Source organism: Erythranthe guttata, chromosome 10 (assembly GCF_056151865.1).
Source record: "Erythranthe guttata isolate IM_541 chromosome 10, IM_541, whole genome shotgun sequence".
Taxonomy (NCBI): Eukaryota; Viridiplantae; Streptophyta; class Magnoliopsida; order Lamiales; family Phrymaceae; genus Erythranthe; species Erythranthe guttata.
Genome location: NC_142542.1, coordinates 14,420,457 through 14,445,063, shown reverse-complemented (window position 1 = coordinate 14,445,063; position 24,607 = coordinate 14,420,457). Strand labels below are relative to the sequence as shown.

Here is a 24,607-nt window from a genome sequence, read left to right as displayed (position 1 = left end):
GCTTAAAAAAAAAAAAAAAAGTTTGTACAAAACAGAGACAGAGCCGTTTCCTTCTTGTTTTATGTTTTCTTGTCTTTGCTTTCTTTTCACTAAAAATAAAGCAAAGCTAGTGTTTGTTCATATTCGCAACCAGCAGAAAAATGAATCCTCTTCTACAAACTCCACTCCGAATACTAGGGCAGAAATTCGCAAGTCAAGCTGCGAAGCAGTTCTCTGCAGTTTGGAATATTGATAAATCGACAATGGAGCTGCAAAGAAAGATTGAGAAGATAAGAGCTATGTTGGATAGCATGGAAGAAATTAGATGGACTTCCTCTAACGAAAAGGCATGGAAGGTTTTACTGGAATTTGCGGTTTCAGTCGTGTACTCTACCGACGATTTGCTCGATGGAATTTATTTGGATGTTCTAAAATACAGAGCCAAGCTCTCTGAAAATTCCTCCAATGAAGGAGAAACGGAGGTAAGAAACATGCTTCTTTCGACTTTCGATTCAAAGTTGGCCACTAAAGTAGCAAATCGAGTGAAGAAGTTGGAAAAAATTGAAAGAAATATTGAGTCGCTTTACAATAATGAGAGGTCCAAGAAGGTTTTAGAATCTAGGCCTTACAGTTCTGTGGTGGACAAGATGCGTGTGGTTGGACGAGACATAGAAATTAAACATATTGTTGATACATTGTTGGCCGACGAGGGAGATGATGTTTCTGTCATACCTATTGTGGGTATGGCCGGAATTGGAAAGACAACTGTAGCACAAATTGCTTACGGTGATGATGTTAGACTTGGTGATAAATTTGATTTGAAGATGTGGACCTCTGTGGGTATAAATTTTGATATCATCAGCATCACAAGGTCTATAATAGAGTCTGCCTTAGGAGAAAGATGTGAGTTATCGAACATTGATTCCATTCAAATGAAACTTCAGAAATTGATTCATGGGAACAAGTTTTTATTGGTTTTGGATGATTATTGGAGTGAAAACTATGAGGACTGGGCCCAATTGTTTTCTCCGTTCATGTTCGGGTTAAAAGGAAGCAAGGTCTTGGTTACCACTCCTAGTACGGCCGTGTCCCAAATTGTCGGCACCGCCCCTTCAATCGTTTTGAAGGACTTAACCGATGAATATTGCTCACTAATTATCAAGAACCGAGTGCATATAGACGACTTACACTTGGAGCCTATTCGGATGGAAATAGCAAAAAAGTGCAAAGGGCTTCCTCTCATAGCGACGACTATTGGTACAATGCTCCGCTACAAGCGTGGTCGTACCGAGTGGGAGTACGTTTTGAGCTGCGATTTATGGCACTTGGCAGAGATTAAAAATCAAATCTTCCCGGTGTTAGCACTTGGCTATTTTCAACTTCCATTAGAGCTAAAAGCATGCTTGGTTTATAGTTCATTTTTTCCGAGTTCTCACGAATTCACAATGAATGAATTGGTTTTACTCTGGATGGCAGAAGGTTTAGTAATTCCCACGGGAAAGATGCGCCCGGAAGATGTTGCTTGCGGTTACTTCAAGAAGTTGCTATCGGCCGCTTTCTTCCGTCTCTCCATAAACCAAAATTCGAAGGGGCAAGAATCTTACAAAATCCATGATGTGATTCACAGCATGATCCGGTTTATATCCGGTGATATCTGCCTTTCCCGGGAAGTTGAACAAACAAGCAAAGAAGAATTCGTCTTCGAAGTTGAACAAACAAGCAAAGAAGAATTCGTCTTCCCAAAAGGAACCCGTCATATGTTTGTGGACCGCAAGATTGTGCATAATGTGGTGCCAAAAAACTCACACAAGAAGAACTTGCGGACTCTGATAGTGTCATCCAAAAGTAGTGACACAACCAATGTCTCGTTTGATTTTCTTTTAGATATGAAGCACGCAAGAGTGATAGATTTGAGCAATATGGGTATTGATAATGTGCCCCATTCGATTTTTGAAATGAAGCGTCTTCGCCTTCTCAATCTTTCTGGGAATCCTTTCTATGCGTTGCCCGATTTGTTTGGGCAGCTCACCGCTTTAGAGACACTAAAGCTTGAGAAATGTGATGGACTTAAGCAGTGGCCAAAGAACATGAAGAACGTCGTTACTCTACGGCATCTTATTTTTAGTGCACGTATGCTACAAAACATGCCATTGGAGTTTCGTAAATTGGTGAATCTTGAAACGTTGTCTGCGTTTATAGTGGGAAAGAGTAAAATTCATCATGGTATTCAACATCTTAAAGACATGGATATGCTAAGAGGATCCATTTGCATTGTAAATCTTGAGTATGTACTTAGTCATGATGATGCAAAGGAAGCTAGCCTACACACGAAGCCATTCCTTGACAAGATCGAATTTGTATGGAAGGCCGCAGTAAAAAATGGTGAAGAAGTTCTTGACGGTCTTTGTCCCCATAAAAATGTGAAGGAGTTGGTGATCGCAAATTATAATGGTGAAAAGTTTCCTAATTGGTTGAGCACTCTGCCCCAGCTTTCAGTTATTCACTTGATGCGTTGTACGAAGAACTCCGTCCTGAACGAATTGAGGATACTGGAAAATCTTAAATCGCTTGTCATTGAAGAGATGCCTATGTTGGACACTGTTAGTAGTCGGTTTTCCGGATTACTATGTCTGGAGTCTCTCAAGATAGTAAAGATGAAGAAAATGACTGCTTGGGGAATGTCTGTAGTTTCCGGTGAAAGTCGTTTCCCTAATCTTCGTATTCTTGAAATCAATGAGTGCCAAATGCTAAAGGAGTTGCCGGTGCTTACCGATACAAAACTTGAATGTCTAACAATCGTTAATTGTCCCAAACTTCTTTCATTGCCAATTGATGGTTTGCCCAAATCTCTTAAAGAATTGGTGATCTCAGGATGTGATAAGCTCAAACATACGTGCAGCGTAGGCGAAAGGGATTATAAAAAGATTGAATGGGTTGAGAAGATAACTATTGACGGTCAGACTCTGCATATTATCAAGTCTCCTAGCATGAAAAGCATTGTTAATCCAGATTCAGAGGACCGTACTAGAGGTATTTGTACGCGAAAGACATTTGTGCTCCATTTGAATTTTTATTTGCTTTGCAATTTATGATTAGTCCAACTGGATTTGTTTATTTGTGTTTCAGATAGCCGAGAATAGCGTGTACGTGAAGGGGGCATCAGTCTTAGGCTGTCATCTTTGGGACAGGTAGTTCCTAACTTAACTCATGCTATTTACATTGTTGTCCAGTAATGTGATTCGACGAATGAATATTTGAGAATCATAACCCCTAAGCTTTAGATTCAAATGTGTAAAGACCAAATTTGGAATGTAGGTAAGAGGTATATTCAGTAATAGACTTGCAATTTAAGTTCTATGATCGACCACTAGTTTTGGTTCCGAATTTGGTGTCGGCAATTAATGATATGATTTTGTTGCTGACAAAAAGCAAGGAGGTAATTATCATATCTTTCTATTGATTTATTTTTTAGTTTAAAATGTGAATATAGCTCATTTACCAGCATTCTTAGTTCAACCATATATGAAAAATGACACCTTTTGCTGATTAGTTTTCTTTGATAACTTGGACACAGGTTTTGAAAGCTCATTATCAGATGTTGTGGAAGTTGAGGATTTCTCTCCTACTGAACCCGGATTTTGATTTTTATGTTGTGGAAACATGAGATTTTTCATTTTTATTCACTCATATTCGGTTAGAAATTGTCCTTAATTCTGTGATTTATTATTCTTTTGTTGAGCTTTTCGAGTATGCAGATGAAATATCAAGATGAATACTCTTTATTCCAATGTTAATTGCTTTTTGGAATCTTAGCAGCTCTAGCTAGGCTCTCATATTTTTGTTGTTCTCCCGTGTTTATCGATGTGCTCGTGTGACTGTGTCAGATGTAGTTGTTAAATTACACACCCAGTTTTCAGGTGAGAAGAAAAAAAAAAAAGATGATCTACACCTCACTTTCTGTAATTTTCCACCGCGGTGCCAGATAAGAAAGATAACGAGCCCTTGAAAGCCCTCTCTCTCTCTCTCTGTAGACAGGCACCTCGGTGCCGTTTAAGCGCACCCGGATGCTTAGGTTGCAACCTAATTCTCTGTAGTGTGGCACCGCAGTGCCGTGTTATTGCACCTAGGTGCCTTAATAAATATCTTAAATTCTTTGGTTAATTATTTCTCATACTCTTATTTTGTGTAATGCGTTCCGAATAGTCTAAAAAAGCAAATAATGGTAGTTTGAAACATCATTTCAGATATTCATTTCCCGTAACTTGATTATTACATAGGGGTGGAGATCAGACGAATACGGTCGTAATTAGTACTTTTGGAAAAAAATCAATCCTTAACATTTGAACTGGAAAACCAAATCAATTCAAATTTCATCCTTGAAAAAAAAAAACAAAGAACACCGAAAATCAAAATTTTGCAAGAAGATTAACCACACAAGCATAATGCTCGATCTCTGGCCAATTTTTGTGGACCCCACTCAATTCATGCTTTCGAACAATGAAAGTCCATTCTGTTAAACAACTCGAGCGATTTCATCGCATTGCAAGCCCGGATATAATAGCGTTCCTAACTCTACTATCAAAAAACAACTCCCCGAGTACATTAGTCAAAACGCAAGCTCGATCGTTCTCTAAAACTTTGATCACCCAATGAATGGAGTAGATTTTTTCTTCAATCCTATGTTGTAATAAAAGCATAAACGAAGTACTTGTCCGGTGAGGGTCCATTTTTGAGAGTCAAATCCCGAGGACTTGTTCGAGTGGTACATGTGCCGACCTCAGGCATGTATGCTTCCCTCTGTATGTGATATCAACTGCATTCGGCTCATATGCTGACATACGCACTTCTTTCATAGCCATACAACCTTCCCTCACATGATTTATACATCTGTAATAGGTTCTGCACATTCAGAAAAAAATATTTAACGATCATTTCTTAACATGTGTGTGTAAAAACCTTAAAAGACACGTGTATTATTTTGAAAGGGAGAGACCGTAGTATATTGAGCACAAAGAAGTAGATTAGATCAAGTAGCATGCATACATATTCGTCACCTTGTGAGAAGGGGAGCAAATATATATTCTCGGCCGTACTTCCTCCAACTGTATCCATCGTCGAATTCTTCGGATGGTACCTTAGGTCTCACTGTCACCCGTGCGCTGCAAAGAGACCCGAACAAAATATATGCTAATCGATGAAAATTTCGAAGAGTGAAGAACAACCACCTTGGATTTTATACATTTATGATAAATTTTTTTTAGTAAAAATATTAATCACCTTTCGTCTGATGAGGATGACACAACGTTGTACTGACATTGTCCTTGTGGAGCAAATAGTTTAAGAAGGGATAGAGCCTCCTCGTACGAGACCAACTTACTCTCTAAAACACTATCTCCGATTTTGGAAGAAGATTCTTTTAGATGTTTCACTTTTTCTTTCCCTTTGGTAATCTCGTTTACGAGTTTCTTGTATTCCTCTGAAGAAGAAGAAGATACGCTCGCCATTCTTATACCTGTCACGACATTGAAAGATTCAAACATATTTTTATATGTTCAAAGAAATAGAGAAGACCACAAGTTTGTAACTGAATTAGCTATTTTTGACAATTTAGAAAGAGTTTTGTAGATCTGACACCACATATGTAAACTTTAAACCAATTCTTTATAAAAAATAGATTATTATTATTAGACTAAATTAGGGCCACCTCTTAAGTAAGGTCAAATTACGACACTCTCTTCTCATATTTGGATAATTACAACCAACCCCCTCGACTATAAATCTTCGTACACGTTCATCTTTTATGGTGTCAAATTAAGCAAAATCTTCTTGATTCCGAGAAATGTTCTCTAGTTTGTACCCATTTTGTGCAAAAATGTACTATTGAAACAAATGTCGACGAAATTTTGGTAATTACGGATATTTGGGGTATTTTTCGTAATTTAGCCCAAATCCAGGGGATTTTCGTAATTTACCCTATAATTTATATGCGTGATTATATTTAGGGTAAATTACACCTACACCCCTAAGGTATGTTAAAATAACTCTAAGGTCCCTCTAGTATTGATAATTACATCCACACCCCTCAAACAATTACTGGAGTCAAGATTTCATGTCCTGGGGACCGATGTGCACTATATTTTTTTTCCGCGGGGCGTTAATGCTACCATGATAAAAATTTATAAATCTTATATAAAGTAATAAGCATTTAAAAAATGTTCGGGGAGTCATATCACCTCTTACCTCTATATATATACTAGTGATGAAGCACCGCGCAAGGCTTGGTGCCCGGTTGATTCGTACGAACAAAACATAAAATAGAAAATAATGGCAGCAGGCAACAGTGGAGGAGAAAGAGATTTCTTTGATTTCACTTCTACCTGTGTGGCGGTTAGGGGTGGTAAACGAGCCGAGCCGACTCGACAAAGGCTCGAACTCGAGCTTGGGTTTTTTGACCTCGAGCTCGAGCTCATGAGTTCGAGCTTCGGACAAGCACAAGCTCGAGCCCAATTTTAGTTGTTCAACAACTCGCGAGCTGGGTTTTTTTTTTTTTTTTTTTTTTAATTTACATATATATATATTAATTATTAGTTAAATAGTAAATAGTTTTTAATAATAAGTATTTATAGTATTCAAACATAAACAAATCTATATTACTTAGATAATTCATAATAAGATAAAATATTATAATATATAAAAATTAAAAACAATATAACTACAGTTTATTATTTTTTTATAATTTTTTTCATTTTACTATAAATATTTTTTTTAATAAAAAAATAAATAATTAAAAAAAACCTAAATGAGCTCGAGCTCGAGCTTGAGCCAAAAAAAAAATAACTCGATGAGCTCGAGCTCGAGCTTGATCTGGCCAAAACAGGAAGATGGACTCGAGCTCGGCAAAATGGACTCGAGCTTGAGCCAAAAAAAAAAATAACTCGATGAGCTCGAGGTTTAGGGCTATATCTTTTTCGCCAATAAGCCCATCCCTTTAATATTTTTTATAAATAAATGAAAAATTAATGTATATAACAAAATTACCCCCAAGCCTTTACACCCAATTTTTAATTGTAACTCCAATTTAATCAATTTGGACCACAAAAATCCAATTTTGACCTTTTTTTTTTAAAAAAAAAATTCAGAAATTATTTTTTGCCGCTGGTTTCCGGCGTTGACTTTACGATTTTCTTTTCTTTTTATGGTCTGTTTTTCTGCTGCCGGTTTCCGGCATTGACTTTTTCGATATTTTTTTTCTCTGGTCTATTTTTTTCGCCGCTGGTTTCTGGCATTGACTTTTTTTAGTGGTTTTTTTTTTCCGCCGGCCGCTAAACGTTGACGGTAATTGTGCAGTCATTAACAGACTGTAATTATACTGTCACTGGCTGTAAATTAACGTAATTATATTGTCACTGACAGTACATTAACGTAATTGTACTGACGTTGACAATACATATATGTAATTGTACTGCCGTTGACAGTACAATTAGAGTCAAACACAATATTATTATTATTATTTTTGTTATTATTATTATTTTTTTAATTTTTTTTGATTTGTTGACAAGTCGACGTAATTATATTACTGTCGGACAGTAAAATAACTGTAAACACAATAATATTATTGTCAACCACATCAATATTATTATTTTTTTGGGTTTTTTATTTTGTTTGAGTTATTGACGGAGTAACATAATAATATTAATGTCTGTTATTGAAATATTACTGTAAGCACAATAATATTACTGTGATTTATGGCAATATTACTATTGTTACAGTAATATTACTGTCAACCCAGAAATCTAGATCTGACTCACCAGCCTAAAACTTAAAAAAATTCTCTCAGACACACTCAAAACTCTCCGTTTTACCCATCACTAAGACTGTATCGCTCACTCATAGAAGAGTGAAGACAAAAAATGAAGGAAAAACATGAACCATCTCTCTCCATCTCTACAACAAACATTTATACTCTGGGATACAACGGTCATCGGCGAATGAGCCGTCTTACTGTCAAAGTATGCCATTTGGTGGCGTTTGACTCTCAAATCGTCCGAAGAAGCCAAGAACAGAGAAAGTAGAACGACATATGGTACATGGAGAGGAAATAATATATGTTGATAATAGAATATTCAAGATATGAATAAATTATTAAGTTTAAATTAAATTATCCGTAGTTAACTCAAAAAATATATTATTTTATACATTATGTATAAAATTCTACCAAAATGTACATTAATATACAATGTTAATATATATATATTTCAAATTTCAAATAATAAATAAGTTTTATTATAAAATAAAAGAATGGACAAATGGATAATATTAAATTTAGCGAATTAATTGCATGATCCATATTAATTGTTTTAATATTTAATGCACTAAAAATTCAGCAGTTGATTAACTTGATTCGATGATAAGCTAGTATGGGGATTTTTAATACATTTAAAATTAACATCATTATACATCATTTCAATAATATATTTTAATAATTTTAAAATCACGAGACATACCAAAAAAAAACATCATCATACATATATCTCATAAAATAAAATAAAAGAAAAAGAAAAAGAAAAAATGCAATGTAGTTAGGGGTGTCGGAATGCAATTTTGGAATTCCACAGATTCCGATTAAAAAATATCCAAATTTAAAACCGTACATTTTTGGCACGGATTTGGAATTTTATATAAAACTACCAAAAATTTCGATTCCCGACGACTTTAGTTACAATTATTTTTATTGTTTTTCGAAATATATAATATAATTTTCTGATTTATTTTTGTAATTCCATAATATAATGTATGTTATATTTTATATGAAAATTTTGAATAAGGGTCAAATAAACTAAAAACCTTGAAAAAAAAAAATTAGCTTCAGAACTATCTGTTGCATTTTTTCTTATATCAAAAACCATGTGTTGTATATTGTTGTTTTTAGGGTAAATTACCCCATATCCCTGAGGTATGCTTAAATAACTTTATGGTCCTTGTGGTATCGATAATTACACTCCCCCCTTGAAACATAGTTATAAACTCTAATGGGATAATGCATTGGATACGTTATTACGATATAGTTCTAACGGACTATTTGGTTTCAGGAAGTGGTGGAGACAACAAATAGTTATGAGTGACTTAATAAATGTTGGGGGAGCTATGTCACCCCATAACTCTATTGTTATCTCCACCACTAGCTAAAAGTAATAGTCCGTTATAACCCTATCGGAATAATGTATCCAATGCCTTATCCCATTAGAGTTTCTAACTACGTTTCAGGGGTGAATGTAATTATCGATACCATAAGGACCTTAAAATTATTTAAGCATACCTGAGGGGTGTGGTTGTAATTTACCCTTTTTTTTTAGTGTTTTTATGCAAAGTTCCTGACCAACCATTTTTATTATTCTAGGTTCAAGGGTTATATCTCTTTCGCCAATTTTATCCCTTAAATATGTATTATAAATAAATGCGAAATAATGTATTAAAACCAATTACTAATTGTAACCCCAAATTAACTTCAACTTAATCAATTTTGACCACAAAAATCCAATTTCGACCTTTTCTTTTTTTGAACTTATTTTTTCTCAATTTTTTATTCTGGTGCCGGTTTCCGGCGTTAACTTTTTTAATATTTTTTTCCCTAAATTGTTTCCCTTTTTTTTACGCTTGCCGCTGAACATGGACCGTAGTTGTACTATCAATAACAGTAATTATACTGTCGGTGACAGTAGTTGTTCTGTCGTTGATAGTACAATTACTGTCAACCACAACAATATTATTATTTTATCGGGTTTTTTTGTTTGATTTTTCGACAAGTCAACGTAATTATATTACTGTCGTTGGCTGTAAAATTAACACAATAATATTACTGACAACCACATAAATATAATCTTTTGGATTTTTTGTTTTGTTTGAGTTGTTGACAGATTAACTTAATAATATTATTGTCTACTATTGTATTATAACTAAAAACACAATAATATTACTATGGTTGACGGTAATATTAGTGTTGTTACATTAATATTACTGTGGATGACAATAATATTACTTTCAACCACATCAATATTAATTATTTTGGCTTTTTATTATGTTTACTTATGTTGAACGAACAACATATTAATATTACTCTATTACACAATATTAGTGATTTTTGTTGTGTAAATATTACTGTGCAACAGAGTAACAGTAATATAGTTAATATGACTATAAACGACAACAATATTACTATTTATTTAAACAAGCAAAAATATATTGAAGAAAAAAAATCAAATAAAAAAAAAAAAAAAAAAAAAAAAAAAAAAAGTCAACACCGCCGGAGACCGGCGTTAACCGCAGGCAGAAAGAAGAAAAATAACAATAAAACGAAAAAGAAAAACAATCGAAAGAGTCAACGCCGAAAACCGGCGAAAAAAGGAGGAGAAAAAAAAATAGTCAACGGCGGCGACGAACGAAATTGTACTCAAAATTGAATAATTTGAGAAATTTGGGGTGAAATTGAGGTTAAATTAAATAAAAATGATGAAATTAGAGCATATTAAAATGTGAGGGGGTATTTTAGTCTTTTACAGACCTCTGGACAATGTCATGATTTTTTGGCAAATTTTTTTTTTGTGTGTGGACCCCTTAGTGAATAAGTATTCCTTGATGGACTTATTTGTAATGAACTTTTATTTTTTCTACATATGGTTCTATTTATTGCAATTTTGGTAAATTAGTTTTTGGATTTTCATGTATTTCGCTATAGAATTCCGAAAAAGAGTGAAGACATTGTGTAAATTCTCTTTATGTCCAAATTTGTTTCAAGAGATTATAAAGTAATACAATTTTTGAAATTTCCGAAATTCCGCCAATTTCGAGGCATTTAAAAATTATAATGGATTTTTTCGGAAAAAGCCATTTCCAATCTATTCCGCCCGATTTCCACCCCTAAATATGGTCAACACTTCACATTTCAAGAATTTGGATAACAATTTAATCACTATATTGATGTTCCATGTAATTTAACTATATTGCTTTCCATATACGTTAATTATTTTGATTTTTTTTTTAAAATTAGTTTAAAGTAATTTAGAAACAATGTAAAAAAATAACTTCAAATTATATATGGGACTTGTTTTTCTGGAAGGTCCGTGACCAAGATAACTTCAAATTAACTAAAATGGAATTTTTATTTTTAATGTTTTTGGTATATATTATATTATATATCAACTGTTAAAAGTTTTTGTTAATTTTATTTTATTCAAAAAAGAATTAAAAAAAGAAAAGAAAAAGAAAATTGATCCCTTGCATCGCACTAGTGAATGGGGATACAAATGCTTTTGTAAATAAGAAACTAAAAATACACTAAACCACACACACATATGACATATATATAAGAGAAAAAGAATTACCGGATGAGAAAAAGAAATTCAATTTATGTAATCCGACAGAAAAACACGACTTTCAGTAATGTTCCACGAGGGTGCAAGAGAAGCGCACCTGGGTGGTTGAATGAAGCTTTCTCTGTAGACAGGCACCTCGGTGCCGGGATTAGCGCATCTGAGAAACCTGAATCTCTGTACTGTGGCACCATTGTGGTGTTTGCTTAAAAAAAAAAAAAAAAGTTTGTACAAAACAGAGACAGAGCCGTTTCCTTCTTGTTTTATGTTTTCTTGTCTTTGCTTTCTTTTCACTAAAAATAAAGCAAAGCTAGTGTTTGTTCATATTCGCAACCAGCAGAAAAATGAATCCTCTTCTACAAACTCCACTCCGAATACTAGGGCAGAAATTCGCAAGTCAAGCTGCGAAGCAGTTCTCTGCAGTTTGGAATATTGATAAATCGACAATGGAGCTGCAAAGAAAGATTGAGAAGATAAGAGCTATGTTGGATAGCATGGAAGAAATTAGATGGACTTCCTCTAACGAAAAGGCATGGAAGGTTTTACTGGAATTTGCGGTTTCAGTCGTGTACTCTACCGACGATTTGCTCGATGGAATTTATTTGGATGTTCTAAAATACAGAGCCAAGCTCTCTGAAAATTCCTCCAATGAAGGAGAAACGGAGGTAAGAAACATGCTTCTTTCGACTTTCGATTCAAAGTTGGCCACTAAAGTAGCAAATCGAGTGAAGAAGTTGGAAAAAATTGAAAGAAATATTGAGTCGCTTTACAATAATGAGAGGTCCAAGAAGGTTTTAGAATCTAGGCCTTACAGTTCTGTGGTGGACAAGATGCGTGTGGTTGGACGAGACATAGAAATTAAACATATTGTTGATACATTGTTGGCCGACGAGGGAGATGATGTTTCTGTCATACCTATTGTGGGTATGGCCGGAATTGGAAAGACAACTGTAGCACAAATTGCTTACGGTGATGATGTTAGACTTGGTGATAAATTTGATTTGAAGATGTGGACCTCTGTGGGTATAAATTTTGATATCATCAGCATCACAAGGTCTATAATAGAGTCTGCCTTAGGAGAAAGATGTGAGTTATCGAACATTGATTCCATTCAAATGAAACTTCAGAAATTGATTCATGGGAACAAGTTTTTATTGGTTTTGGATGATTATTGGAGTGAAAACTATGAGGACTGGGCCCAATTGTTTTCTCCGTTCATGTTCGGGTTAAAAGGAAGCAAGGTCTTGGTTACCACTCCTAGTACGGCCGTGTCCCAAATTGTCGGCACCGCCCCTTCAATCGTTTTGAAGGACTTAACCGATGAATATTGCTCACTAATTATCAAGAACCGAGTGCATATAGACGACTTACACTTGGAGCCTATTCGGATGGAAATAGCAAAAAAGTGCAAAGGGCTTCCTCTCATAGCGACGACTATTGGTACAATGCTCCGCTACAAGCGTGGTCGTACCGAGTGGGAGTACGTTTTGAGCTGCGATTTATGGCACTTGGCAGAGATTAAAAATCAAATCTTCCCGGTGTTAGCACTTGGCTATTTTCAACTTCCATTAGAGCTAAAAGCATGCTTGGTTTATAGTTCATTTTTTCCGAGTTCTCACGAATTCACAATGAATGAATTGGTTTTACTCTGGATGGCAGAAGGTTTAGTAATTCCCACGGGAAAGATGCGCCCGGAAGATGTTGCTTGCGGTTACTTCAAGAAGTTGCTATCGGCCGCTTTCTTCCGTCTCTCCATAAACCAAAATTCGAAGGGGCAAGAATCTTACAAAATCCATGATGTGATTCACAGCATGATCCGGTTTATATCCGGTGATATCTGCCTTTCCCGGGAAGTTGAACAAACAAGCAAAGAAGAATTCGTCTTCGAAGTTGAACAAACAAGCAAAGAAGAATTCGTCTTCCCAAAAGGAACCCGTCATATGTTTGTGGACCGCAAGATTGTGCATAATGTGGTGCCAAAAAACTCACACAAGAAGAACTTGCGGACTCTGATAGTGTCATCCAAAAGTAGTGACACAACCAAGGTCTCGTTTGATTTTCTTTTAGATATGAAGCACGCAAGAGTGATAGATTTGAGCAATATGGGTATTGATAATGTGCCCCATTCGATTTTTGAAATGAAGCGTCTTCGCCTTCTCAATCTTTCTGGGAATCCTTTCTATGCGTTGCCCGATTTGTTTGGGCAGCTCACCGCTTTAGAGACACTAAAGCTTGAGAAATGTGATGGACTTAAGCAGTGGCCAAAGAACATGAAGAACGTCGTTACTCTACGGCATCTTATTTTTAGTGCACGTATGCTACAAAACATGCCATTGGAGTTTCGTAAATTGGTGAATCTTGAAACGTTGTCTGCGTTTATAGTGGGAAAGAGTAAAATTCATCATGGTATTCAACATCTTAAAGACATGGATATGCTAAGAGGATCCATTTGCATTGTAAATCTTGAGTATGTACTTAGTCATGATGATGCAAAGGAAGCTAGCCTACACACGAAGCCATTCCTTGACAAGATCGAATTTGTATGGAAGGCCGCAGTAAAAAATGGTGAAGAAGTTCTTGACGGTCTTTGTCCCCATAAAAATGTGAAGGAGTTGGTGATCGCAAATTATAATGGTGAAAAGTTTCCTAATTGGTTGAGCACTCTGCCCCAGCTTTCAGTTATTCACTTGATGCGTTGTACGAAGAACTCCGTCCTGAACGAATTGAGGATACTGGAAAATCTTAAATCGCTTGTCATTGAAGAGATGCCTATGTTGGACACTGTTAGTAGTCGGTTTTCCGGATTACTATGTCTGGAGTCTCTCAAGATAGTAAAGATGAAGAAAATGACTGCTTGGGGAATGTCTGTAGTTTCCGGTGAAAGTCGTTTCCCTAATCTTCGTATTCTTGAAATCAATGAGTGCCAAATGCTAAAGGAGTTGCCGGTGCTTACCGATACAAAACTTGAATGTCTAACAATCGTTAATTGTCCCAAACTTCTTTCATTGCCAATTGATGGTTTGCCCAAATCTCTTAAAGAATTGGTGATCTCAGGATGTGATAAGCTCAAACATACGTGCAGCGTAGGCGAAAGGGATTATAAAAAGATTGAATGGGTTGAGAAGATAACTATTGACGGTCAGACTCTGCATATTATCAAGTCTCCTAGCATGAAAAGCATTGTTAATCCAGATTCAGAGGACCGTACTAGAGGTATTTGTACGCGAAAGACATTTGTGCTCCATTTGAATTTTTATTTGCTTTGCAATTTATGATTAGTCCAACTGGATTTGTTTATTTGTGTTTCAGATAGCCGAGAATAGCGTGTACGTGAAGGGGGCATCAGTCTTAGGCTGTCATCTTTGGGACAGGTAGTTCCTAACTTAACTCATGCTATTTACATTGTTGTCCAGTAATGTGATTCGACGAATGAATATTTGAGAATCATAACCCCTAAGCTTTAGATTCAAATGTGTAAAGACCAAATTTGGAATGTAGGTAAGAGGTATATTCAGTAATAGACTTGCAATTTAAGTTCTATGATCGACCACTAGTTTTGGTTCCGAATTTGGTGTCGGCAATTAATGATATGATTTTGTTGCTGACAAAAAGCAAGGAGGTAATTATCATATCTTTCTATTGATTTATTTTTTAGTTTAAAATGTGAATATAGCTCATTTACCAGCATTCTTAGTTCAACCATATATGAAAAATGACACCTTTTGCTGATTAGTTTTCTTTGATAACTTGGACACAGGTTTTGAAAGCTCATTATCAGATGTTGTGGAAGTTGAGGATTTCTCTCCTACTGAACCCGGATTTTGATTTTTATGTTGTGGAAACATGAGATTTTTCATTTTTATTCACTCATATTCGGTTAGAAATTGTCCTTAATTCTGTGATTTATTATTCTTTTGTTGAGCTTTTCGAGTATGCAGATGAAATATCAAGATGAATACTCTTTATTCCAATGTTAATTGCTTTTTGGAATCTTAGCAGCTCTAGCTAGGCTCTCATATTTTTGTTGTTCTCCCGTGTTTATCGATGTGCTCGTGTGACTGTGTCAGATGTAGTTGTTAAATTACACACCCAGTTTTCAGGTGAGAAGAAAAAAAAAAAAGATGATCTACACCTCACTTTCTGTAATTTTCCACCGCGGTGCCAGATAAGAAAGATAACGAGCCCTTGAAAGCCCTCTCTCTCTCTCTGTAGACAGGCACCTCGGTGCCGTTTAAGCGCACCCGGATGCTTAGGTTGCAACCTAATTCTCTGTAGTGTGGCACCGCAGTGCCGTGTTATTGCACCTAGGTGCCTTAATAAATATCTTAAATTCTTTGGTTAATTATTTCTCATACTCTTATTTTGTGTAATGCGTTCCGAATAGTCTAAAAAAGCAAATAATGTTAGTTTGAAACATCATTTCAGATATTCATTTCCCGTAACTTGATTATTACATAGGGGTGGAGATCAGACGAATACGGTCGTAATTAGTACTTTTGGAAAAAAATCAATCCTTAACATTTGAACTGGAAAACCAAACCAATTCAAATTTCATCCTTGAAAAAAAAAAACAAAGAACACCGAAAATCAAAATTTTGCAAGAAGATTAACCACACAAGCATAATGCTCGATCTCTGGCCGATTTTTGTGGACCCCACTCAATTCATGCTTTCGAACAATGAAAGTCCATTCTGTTAAACAACTCGAGCGATTTCATCGCATTGCAAGCCCGGATATAATAGCGTTCCTAACTCTACTATCAAAAAACAACTCCCCGAGTACATTAGTCAAAACGCAAGCTCGATCGTTCTCTAAAACTTTGATCACCCAATGAATGGAGTAGATTTTTTCGTCAATCCTATGTTGTAATAAAAGCATAAACGAAGTACTTGTCCGGTGAGGGTCCATTTTTGAGAGTCAAATCCCGAGGACTTGTTCGAGTGGTACATGTGCCGACCTCAGGCATGTATGCTTCCCTCTGTATGTGATATCAACTGCATTCGGCTCATATGCTGACATACGCACTTCTTTCATAGCCATACAACCTTCCCTCACATGATCTATACATCTGTAATAGGTTCTGCACATTCAGAAAAAAATATTTAACGATCATTTCTTAACATGTGTGTGTAAAAACCTTAAAAGACACGTGTATTATTTTGAAAGGGAGAGACCGTAGTATATTGAGCACAAAGAAGTAGATTAGATCAAGTAGCATGCATACATATTCGTCACCTTGTGAGAAGGGGAGCAAATATATATTCTCGGCCGTACTTCCTCCAACTGTATCCATCGTCGAATTCTTCGGATGGTACCTTAGGTCTCACTGTCACCCGTGCGCTGCAAAGAGACCCGAACAAAATATATGCTAATCGATGAAAATTTCGAAGAGTGAAGAACAACCACCTTGGATTTTATACATTTATGATAAATTTTTTTTAGTAAAAATATTAATCACCTTTCGTCTGATGAGGATGACACAACGTTGTACTGACATTGTCCTTGTGGAGCAAATAGTTTAAGAAGGGATAGAGCCTCCTCGTACGAGACCAACTTACTCTCTAAAACACTATCTCCGATTTTGGAAGAAGATTCTTTTAGATGTTTCACTTTTTCTTTCCCTTTGGTAATCTCGTTTACGAGTTTCTTGTATTCCTCTGAAGAAGAAGAAGATACGCTCGCCATTCTTATACCTGTCACGACATTGAAAGATTCAAACATATTTTTATATGTTCAAAGAAATAGAGAAGACCACAAGTTTGTAACTGAATTAGCTATTTTTGACAATTTAGAAAGAGTTTTGTAGATCTAACACCACATATGTAAACTTTAAACCAATTCTTTATAAAAAATAGATTATTATTATTAGACTAAATTAGGGCCACCTCTTAAGTAAGGTCAAATTACGACACTCTCTTCTCATATTTGGATAATTACAACCAACCCCCTCGACTATAAATCTTCGTACACGTTCATCTTTTATGGTGTCAAATTAAGCAAAATCTTCTTGATTCCGAGAAATGTTCTCTAGTTTGTACCCATTTTGTGCAAAAATGTACTATTGAAACAAATGTCGACGAAATTTTGGTAATTACGGATATTTGGGGTATTTTTCGTAATTTAGCCCAAATCCAGGGGATTTTCGTAATTTACCCTATAATTTATATGCGTGATTATATTTAGGGTAAATTACACCTACACCCCTAAGGTATGTTAAAATAACTCTAAGGTCCCTCTAGTATTGATAATTACATCCACACCCCTCAAACAATTACTGGAGTCAAGATTTCATGTCCTGGGGACCGATGTGCACTATATTTTTTTTCCGCGGGGCGTTAATGCTACCATGATAAAAATTTATAAATCTTATATAAAGTAATAAGCATTTAAAAAATGTTCGGGGAGTCATATCACCTCTTACCTCTATATATATACTAGTGATGAAGCACCGCGCAAGGCTTGGTGCCCGGTTGATTCGTACGAACAAAACATAAAATAGAAAATAATGGCAGCAGGCAACAGTGGAGGAGAAAGAGATTTCTTTGATTTCACTTCTACCAGTCTGGCGGTTAGGGGTGGTAAACGAGCCGAGCCGACTCGACAAAGGCTCGAACTCGAGCTTGGGTTTTTTTACCTCGAGCTCGAGCTCATGAGTTCGAGCTTCGGACAAGCACGAGCTCGAGCCCAATTTTAGTTGTTCAACAACTCGCGAGCTGGTTTTTTTTTTTTTTTTTTTTTTTAATTTACATATATATATATATATATATTAATTATTAGTTAAATAGTAAATAGTTTTTAATAATAAGTATTTATAGTATTCAAACATAAACAAATCTATATTACTTAGATAATTCATAATAAGATAAAATATTATAATATATAAAAATTAAAAACAATATAACTACAGTTTATTATTTTTTTATAATTTTTTTCATTTTACTATAAATATTTTTTTTAATAAAAAAATAAATAATTAAAAAAAACCTAAATGAGTTCGAGCTCGAGCTTGAGCCAAAAAAAAAAAAATAACTCGATGAGCTCGAGCTCGAGCTTGATCTGGCCAAAACAGGAAGATGGACTCGAGCTTGAGCCAAAAAAAAAAATAACTCGATGAGCTCGAGGTTTAGGGCTATATCTTTTTCGCCAATAAGCCCATCCCTTTAATATTTTTTATAAATAAATGAAAAATTAATGTATATAACAAAATTACCCCCAAGCCTTTACACCCAATTCTTAATTGTAACTCCAATTTAATCAATTTGGACCACAAAAATCCAATTTTGACCTTTTTTTTAAAAAAAAAAAATTCAGAAATTATTTTTTGCCGCTGGTTTCCGGCGTTGACTTTACGATTTTCTTTTCTTTTTATGGTCTGTTTTTCTGCTGCCGGTTTCCGGCATTGACTTTTTCGATATTTTTTTTCTCTGGTCTATTTTTTTCGCCGCTGGTTTCTGGCATTGACTTTTTTTAGTGGTTTTTTTTTTCCGCCGGCCGCTAAACGTTGACGGTAATTGTGCAGTCATTAACAGACTGTAATTATACTGTCACTGGCTGTAAATTAACGTAATTATATTGTCACTGACAGTACATTAACGTAATTGTACTGACGTTGACAATACATATATGTAATTGTACTGCCGTTGACAGTACAATTAGAGTCAAACACAATATTATTATTATTATTTTTGTTATTATTATTATTTTTTTAATTTTTTTTGATTTGTTGACAAGTCGACGTAATTATATTACTGTCGGACAGTAAAATAACTGTAAACACAATAATATTATTGTCAACCACATCAATATTATTATTTTTTTGGGTTTTTTATTTTGTTTGAGTTATTGATGGAGTAACATAATAATATTAATGTCTGTTATTGAAATATTACTGTAAGCACAATAATATTACTGTGATTTATGGCAATATTACTATTGTTACAGTAATATTACTGTCAACCCAGAAATCTAGATCTGACTCACCAGCCTAAAACTTAAAAAAATTCTCTCAGACACACTCAAAACTCTCCGTTTTACCCATCACTAAGACTGTATCGCTCACTCATAGAAGAGTGAAGACAAAAAATGAAGGAAAAACATGAACCATCTCTCTCCATCTCTACAACAAACATTTATACTCTGAGATACAACGGTCATCGGCGAATGAGCCGTCTTACTGTCAAAGTATGCCATTTGGTGGCGTTTGACTCTCAAATCGTCTGAAGAAGCCAAGAACAGAGAAAGTAGAACGACATATGGTACATGGAGAGGAAATAATATATGTTGATAATAGAATATTTCAAGATATGAATAAATTATTAAGTTTAAATTAAATTATCCGTAGTTAACTCAAAAAATATATTATTTTATACATTATGTATAAAATTCTACCAAAATGTACATTAATATACAATGTTAATATATATATTTCAAATTTCAAATAATAAATAAGTTTTATTATAAAATAAAAGAATGGACAAATGGATAATATTAAATTTAGCGAATTAATTGCATGATCCATATTAATTGTTTTAATATTTAATGCACTAAAGATTCAGCAGTTGATTAACTTGATTCGATGATAAGCTAGTATGGGGATTTTTAATACATTTAAAATTAACATCATTATACATCATTTCAATAATATATTTTAATAATTTTAAAATCACGAGACATACCAAAAAAAACATCATCATACATATATCTCATAAAATAAAATAAAAGAAAAAGAAAAAGAAAAAATGCAATGTAGTTAGGGGTGTCGGAATGCAATTTTGGAATTCCACAGATTCCGATTAAAAAATATCCAAATTTAAAACCGTACATTTTTGGCACGGATTTGGAATTTTATATAAAACTACCAAAAATTTCGATTCCCGACGACTTTAGTTACAATTATTTTTATTGTTTTTCGAAATATATAATATAATTTTCTGATTTATTTTTGTAATTCCATAATATAATGTATGTTATATTTTATATGAAAATTTTGAATAAGGGTCAAATAAACTAAAAACCTTGAAAAAAAAAAAAAATTAGCTTCAGAACTATCTGTTGCATTTTTTCTTATATCAAAAACCATGTGTTGTATATTGTTTTTTTTAGGGTAAATTACCCCCATATCCCTGAGGTATGCTTAAATAACTTTATGGTCCTTGTGGTATCGATAATTACACTCCCCCCCTTGAAACATAGTTATAAACTCTAATGGGATAATGCATTGGATACGTTATTACGATATAGTTCTAACAGACTATTTGGTTTTAGGAAGTGGTGGATACAACAAATAGTTATGAGTGACTTAATAAATGTTGGGGGAGCTATGTCACCCCATAACTCTATTGTTATCTCCACCACTAGCTAAAAGTAATAGTCCGTTATAACCCTATCGGAATAATGTATCCAATGCCTTATCCTATTAGAGTTTCTAACTACGTTTCAGGGGTGAATGTAATTATCGATACCATAAGGACCTTAAAATTATTTAAGCATACCTGAGGGGTGTGGTTGTAATTTACCCTTTTTTTTTTTAGTGTTTTTATGCAAAGTCCCTGACCAACCATTTTTATTATTCTAGGTTCAAGGGTTATATCTCTTTCGCCAATTTTATCCCTTAAATATGTATTATAAATAAATGCGAAATAATGTATTAAAACCAATTACTAATTGTAACCCCAAATTAACTTCAACTTAATCAATTTTGACCACAAAAATCCAATTTCCACCTTTTCTTTTTTTGAACTTATTTTTTCTCAATTTTTTATTCTGGTGCCGGTTTCCGGCGTTAACTTTTTTAATATTTTTTTCCCTAAATTGTTTCCCTTTTTTTTACGCTTGCCGCTGAACATGGACCGTAGTTGTACTATCAATAACAGTAATTATACTGTCGGTGACAGTAGTTGTTCTGTCGTTGATAGTACAATTACTGTCAACCACAACAATATTATTATTTTATCGGGTTTTTTTGTTTGATTTTTCGACAAGTCAACGTAATTATATTACTGTCGTTGGCTGTAAAATTAACACAATAATATTACTGACAACCACATAAATATAATTTTTTTGGTTTTTTGTTTTGTTTGAGTTGTTGACAGATTAACTTAATAATATTATTGTCTACTATTGTAATATAACTGTAAACACAATAATATTACTATGGTTGACGGTAATATTACTGTTGTTACAGTAATATTACTGTGGATGACAATAATATTACTCTCAACCACATCAATATTAATTATTTTGGCTTTTTATTATGTTTACTTATGTTGAACGAACAACATATTAATATTACTCTATTACACAATATTAGTGATTTTTGTTGTGTAAATATTACTGTGCAACAGAGTAACAGTAATATAGTTAATATGACTATCAACGACAACAATATTACTATTTAAACAAGCAAAAATATATTGAAGAACTTACTCTCTAAAACACTATCTCCGATTTTGGAAGAAGATTCTTTTAGATGTTTCACTTTTTCTTTCCCTTTGGTAATCTCGTTTACGAGTTTCTTGTATTCCTCTGAAGAAGAAGAAGATACGCTCGCCATTCTTATACCTGTCACGACATTGAAAGATTCAAACATATTTTTATATGTTCAAAGAAATAGAGAAGATCACAATGTTTGTAACTGAATTAGCTATTTTCGACAATTTAGAAAGAGTCATGTAGATTGATAAGTGTTCATTTTGCATGATTTTCACTTATCAATTCTTCGAGTTTTGGTCCTCGTTCGTCCGAGTTTTCGGCTTTATTTGTATATATTATGTTGTTTTTGTTTTATTTATATTTTAGGTAAAGAGAAGCTATTTTTGCCGATTCGAAACGATTTTGGAAGCGAAGCCGAGAACCAAACCAAACACGTGCAAAAGTGCATTCTCGCGGATTGTGGCAGTGTTTGGTATTTCGAGCATAACTTTTGCATACGACCTCCGATTGGGATGATTCAAGTGGATTTAGAAAGCTAACTTCAAGGGCTACAACTTTTGTGAAATGCACAATTGTCGAATTCAGGCTGAAAAAGGGTGAAAAAAGTGTTTGAAGTTGATGCAGAGGCCAGATCGCGATCCAGAATCACCGGATCGCGATCTGGTGGCAAATTCCAGTAGCAGCGAAAAGTTGGGGCAGATCGCGATCCGCACTTCCTGGATCGCGATCAGGGAAGGCGGTGGGCAGTTTTCGAGGTTGCCAGATCGCGATCCAAGAATCCCAGATCGCGATCTGGGCACAGAAATCGAGACTAGATATTTTTCTTTGATTTTTCACTATAAATAGAAGGTCTCTTTTTCATTTTTCAACATCTCGATTATCTTCTCGACTTCTTCTTCGGTTTTTCTTCGGTTCTCGCCAGTTCTTCGCGGGAAGCTTCGACGAGGGTTTCGACTCGGGTTTTTCATAAGCTTTTCTTTACGTTTAGTTTATGATTTCTCGTGTTCTTCATTTTGATGCTATGTTTGTAATGACCTGAGCATTTTCTTTTAGGGAAATGAAACCTTGTATATATTGATTTTGATTTCCAGATCTGTGATCTATTTGTCGTTCTTTGATTCTGTTTATGTTTTCCTGTATTAAATGCTTTCGATTGTTTGGCCAACAGTTGAATTGATTGTAAATGGGGATGAACTCGAGAGAGGATTTCTCGTTTGATTTTAGGAAAACATAGCTCGGGTTGTGGAAACGGAGACGTGATGCACCTCGGGTAGCCCTTAAGGACTTGACCTAAATGCTCTCTTAATATCAGGTTCTGAACGGAGACGTCGGACCTGTGGGTAGACTCTAACTACACTGGAGACGGGGGTTAGGGTACTTTAGTGTCTGGGTTAGCGAACATAGAATTGACATTAGATTCGGATTTGTAGATCTTTATCGATAGTACACTGGTGGATTTTACCCTAGAAGCCATCACACGTCGGAATTCCTCGATTATACTGGCGGACCGTTGTTTTTATTTTTGTTTCCTTTTTGCTTCATTTCATCCCCCATTATTTCCTTCGTCTAGATAGAGTTTATGATAGTATAATTACGGTACTTGGTAGATTTAGGAACTTAATTCCCTGTGGATCGATATATGGAATTCACTATTCTACAAAACGCGATACTGTACACTTGCGGTTATTTATACGTAGGTTTTACGCGTATCAAGTTTTTGGCGCCGTTGCCGGGGAATTAGTTAATCTTGAATTTACTAATATCGTTACCAACTATCCTTACTTTACTTTAGACATTTTTTTTTTCTTTTGATTTTTTTTATAGCAGATTTGTATACATCGATGGCCTCGATTTATGATCTCTCTCTTTGCAAGATTCAATCCAGAGCTGATTACATTCAACATGAGTTGGAGGATATTGAAAGACATCGAAGGTTGAACCCAGAAAATGGAATTGCACAAACAAATGAGCACTTCTGCTATCTACAAGAAGAACTCCACTTTTTGGCAAATATTTTCGAAAATTTTCAGAGATGTCACATTCATAAACCACATCCGACCATCCTTTATGAAGACAACAAGGCATTTACAGATTTTCGTATGAACGATGAGGTTGAGCACCTTGAGGGAATTATTCATCCCAGTTCTGTAGATACTTTTGTGTGTGATGAGAGTGGGATGAAGATGATGGTAGAGGAACTTGAAGAACGAAATCCTATCCACATTGCTACTCCGGATTTGAGTGTGAGCGAGGAGACGAGTTTCAGATTTGAGGTAGAGCTTACTCCAAAGCTCGAATATCTTGTGTACGAGTTTGAGAGATCGGTAGGCAAGCAACCCATCCTAGTCTCCTACCGACTGATTTCCAAAGCAAACGAAAAGTACCATGGGTTGGGATGGTCATTACAAGATTGCAATCTAGTCCACGATATGATTGCAAAGTATGTATCAAGACTGACGGATGGATGCGCAATCTACAAGGTTTTGGATTGGACATAATCCGTCCAAAACGTGTCGAGCCGTCGACTGTAAAACAGGCGCTGAATGGGAGGCAACCCATTATTCATTTTTCGTCATTTATTTTGTTAGTTTTCTTTTATTTTTGCATTTTTTTTATTTAAAGCTAGATTTCACCCATTTTTCTTGATTTTTGCCGGTATCTCGTCCCCAAGGAAAGAAGAGTAAGAAGTCGGGAAGTCTAGGCAATTCCGGCAATTCGCCCTCGGTGCCAAAATTGACGGCACCCCGTGCAACCAAAGAACACTTTCGCAACCGTAGAACACTGATCAATCTGCGGCACGACTGTTCAGGGCGTATTTCTTTCTCCTTTCT

General features: G+C 34.9%; 3 protein-coding genes across 3 annotated transcripts; 2 read left to right on the top strand and 1 right to left on the bottom strand.

The window, feature by feature from the left end:
* The first annotated feature begins 140 nt into the window (after positions 1-140).
* Positions 141-3,621, top strand: LOC148767631 (putative disease resistance RPP13-like protein 1). Its single transcript, XM_088824716.1, has 2 exons — positions 141-3,009; positions 3,554-3,621. The coding sequence occupies exons 1-2, from the start codon at positions 141-143 to the stop codon at positions 3,619-3,621; spliced, it is 2,937 nt and encodes a 978-aa protein (XP_088680842.1).
* Positions 3,622-4,715: 1,094 nt separating this feature from the next.
* On the bottom strand, positions 4,716-11,539 carry LOC148767630 (putative WRKY transcription factor 46). The gene is made up of 4 exons (XM_088824715.1): positions 11,446-11,539; positions 5,257-5,491; positions 5,034-5,138; positions 4,716-4,878 (listed from the first exon to the last, which is right to left on the bottom strand). The coding sequence occupies exons 1-4, from the start codon at positions 11,537-11,539 to the stop codon at positions 4,716-4,718; spliced, it is 597 nt and encodes a 198-aa protein (XP_088680841.1).
* Positions 11,540-11,689: 150 nt separating this feature from the next.
* Positions 11,690-15,170, top strand: LOC148767629 (putative disease resistance RPP13-like protein 1). The gene is made up of 2 exons (XM_088824714.1): positions 11,690-14,558; positions 15,103-15,170. The coding sequence occupies exons 1-2, from the start codon at positions 11,690-11,692 to the stop codon at positions 15,168-15,170; spliced, it is 2,937 nt and encodes a 978-aa protein (XP_088680840.1).
* Positions 15,171-24,607: the final 9,437 nt, after the last annotated feature.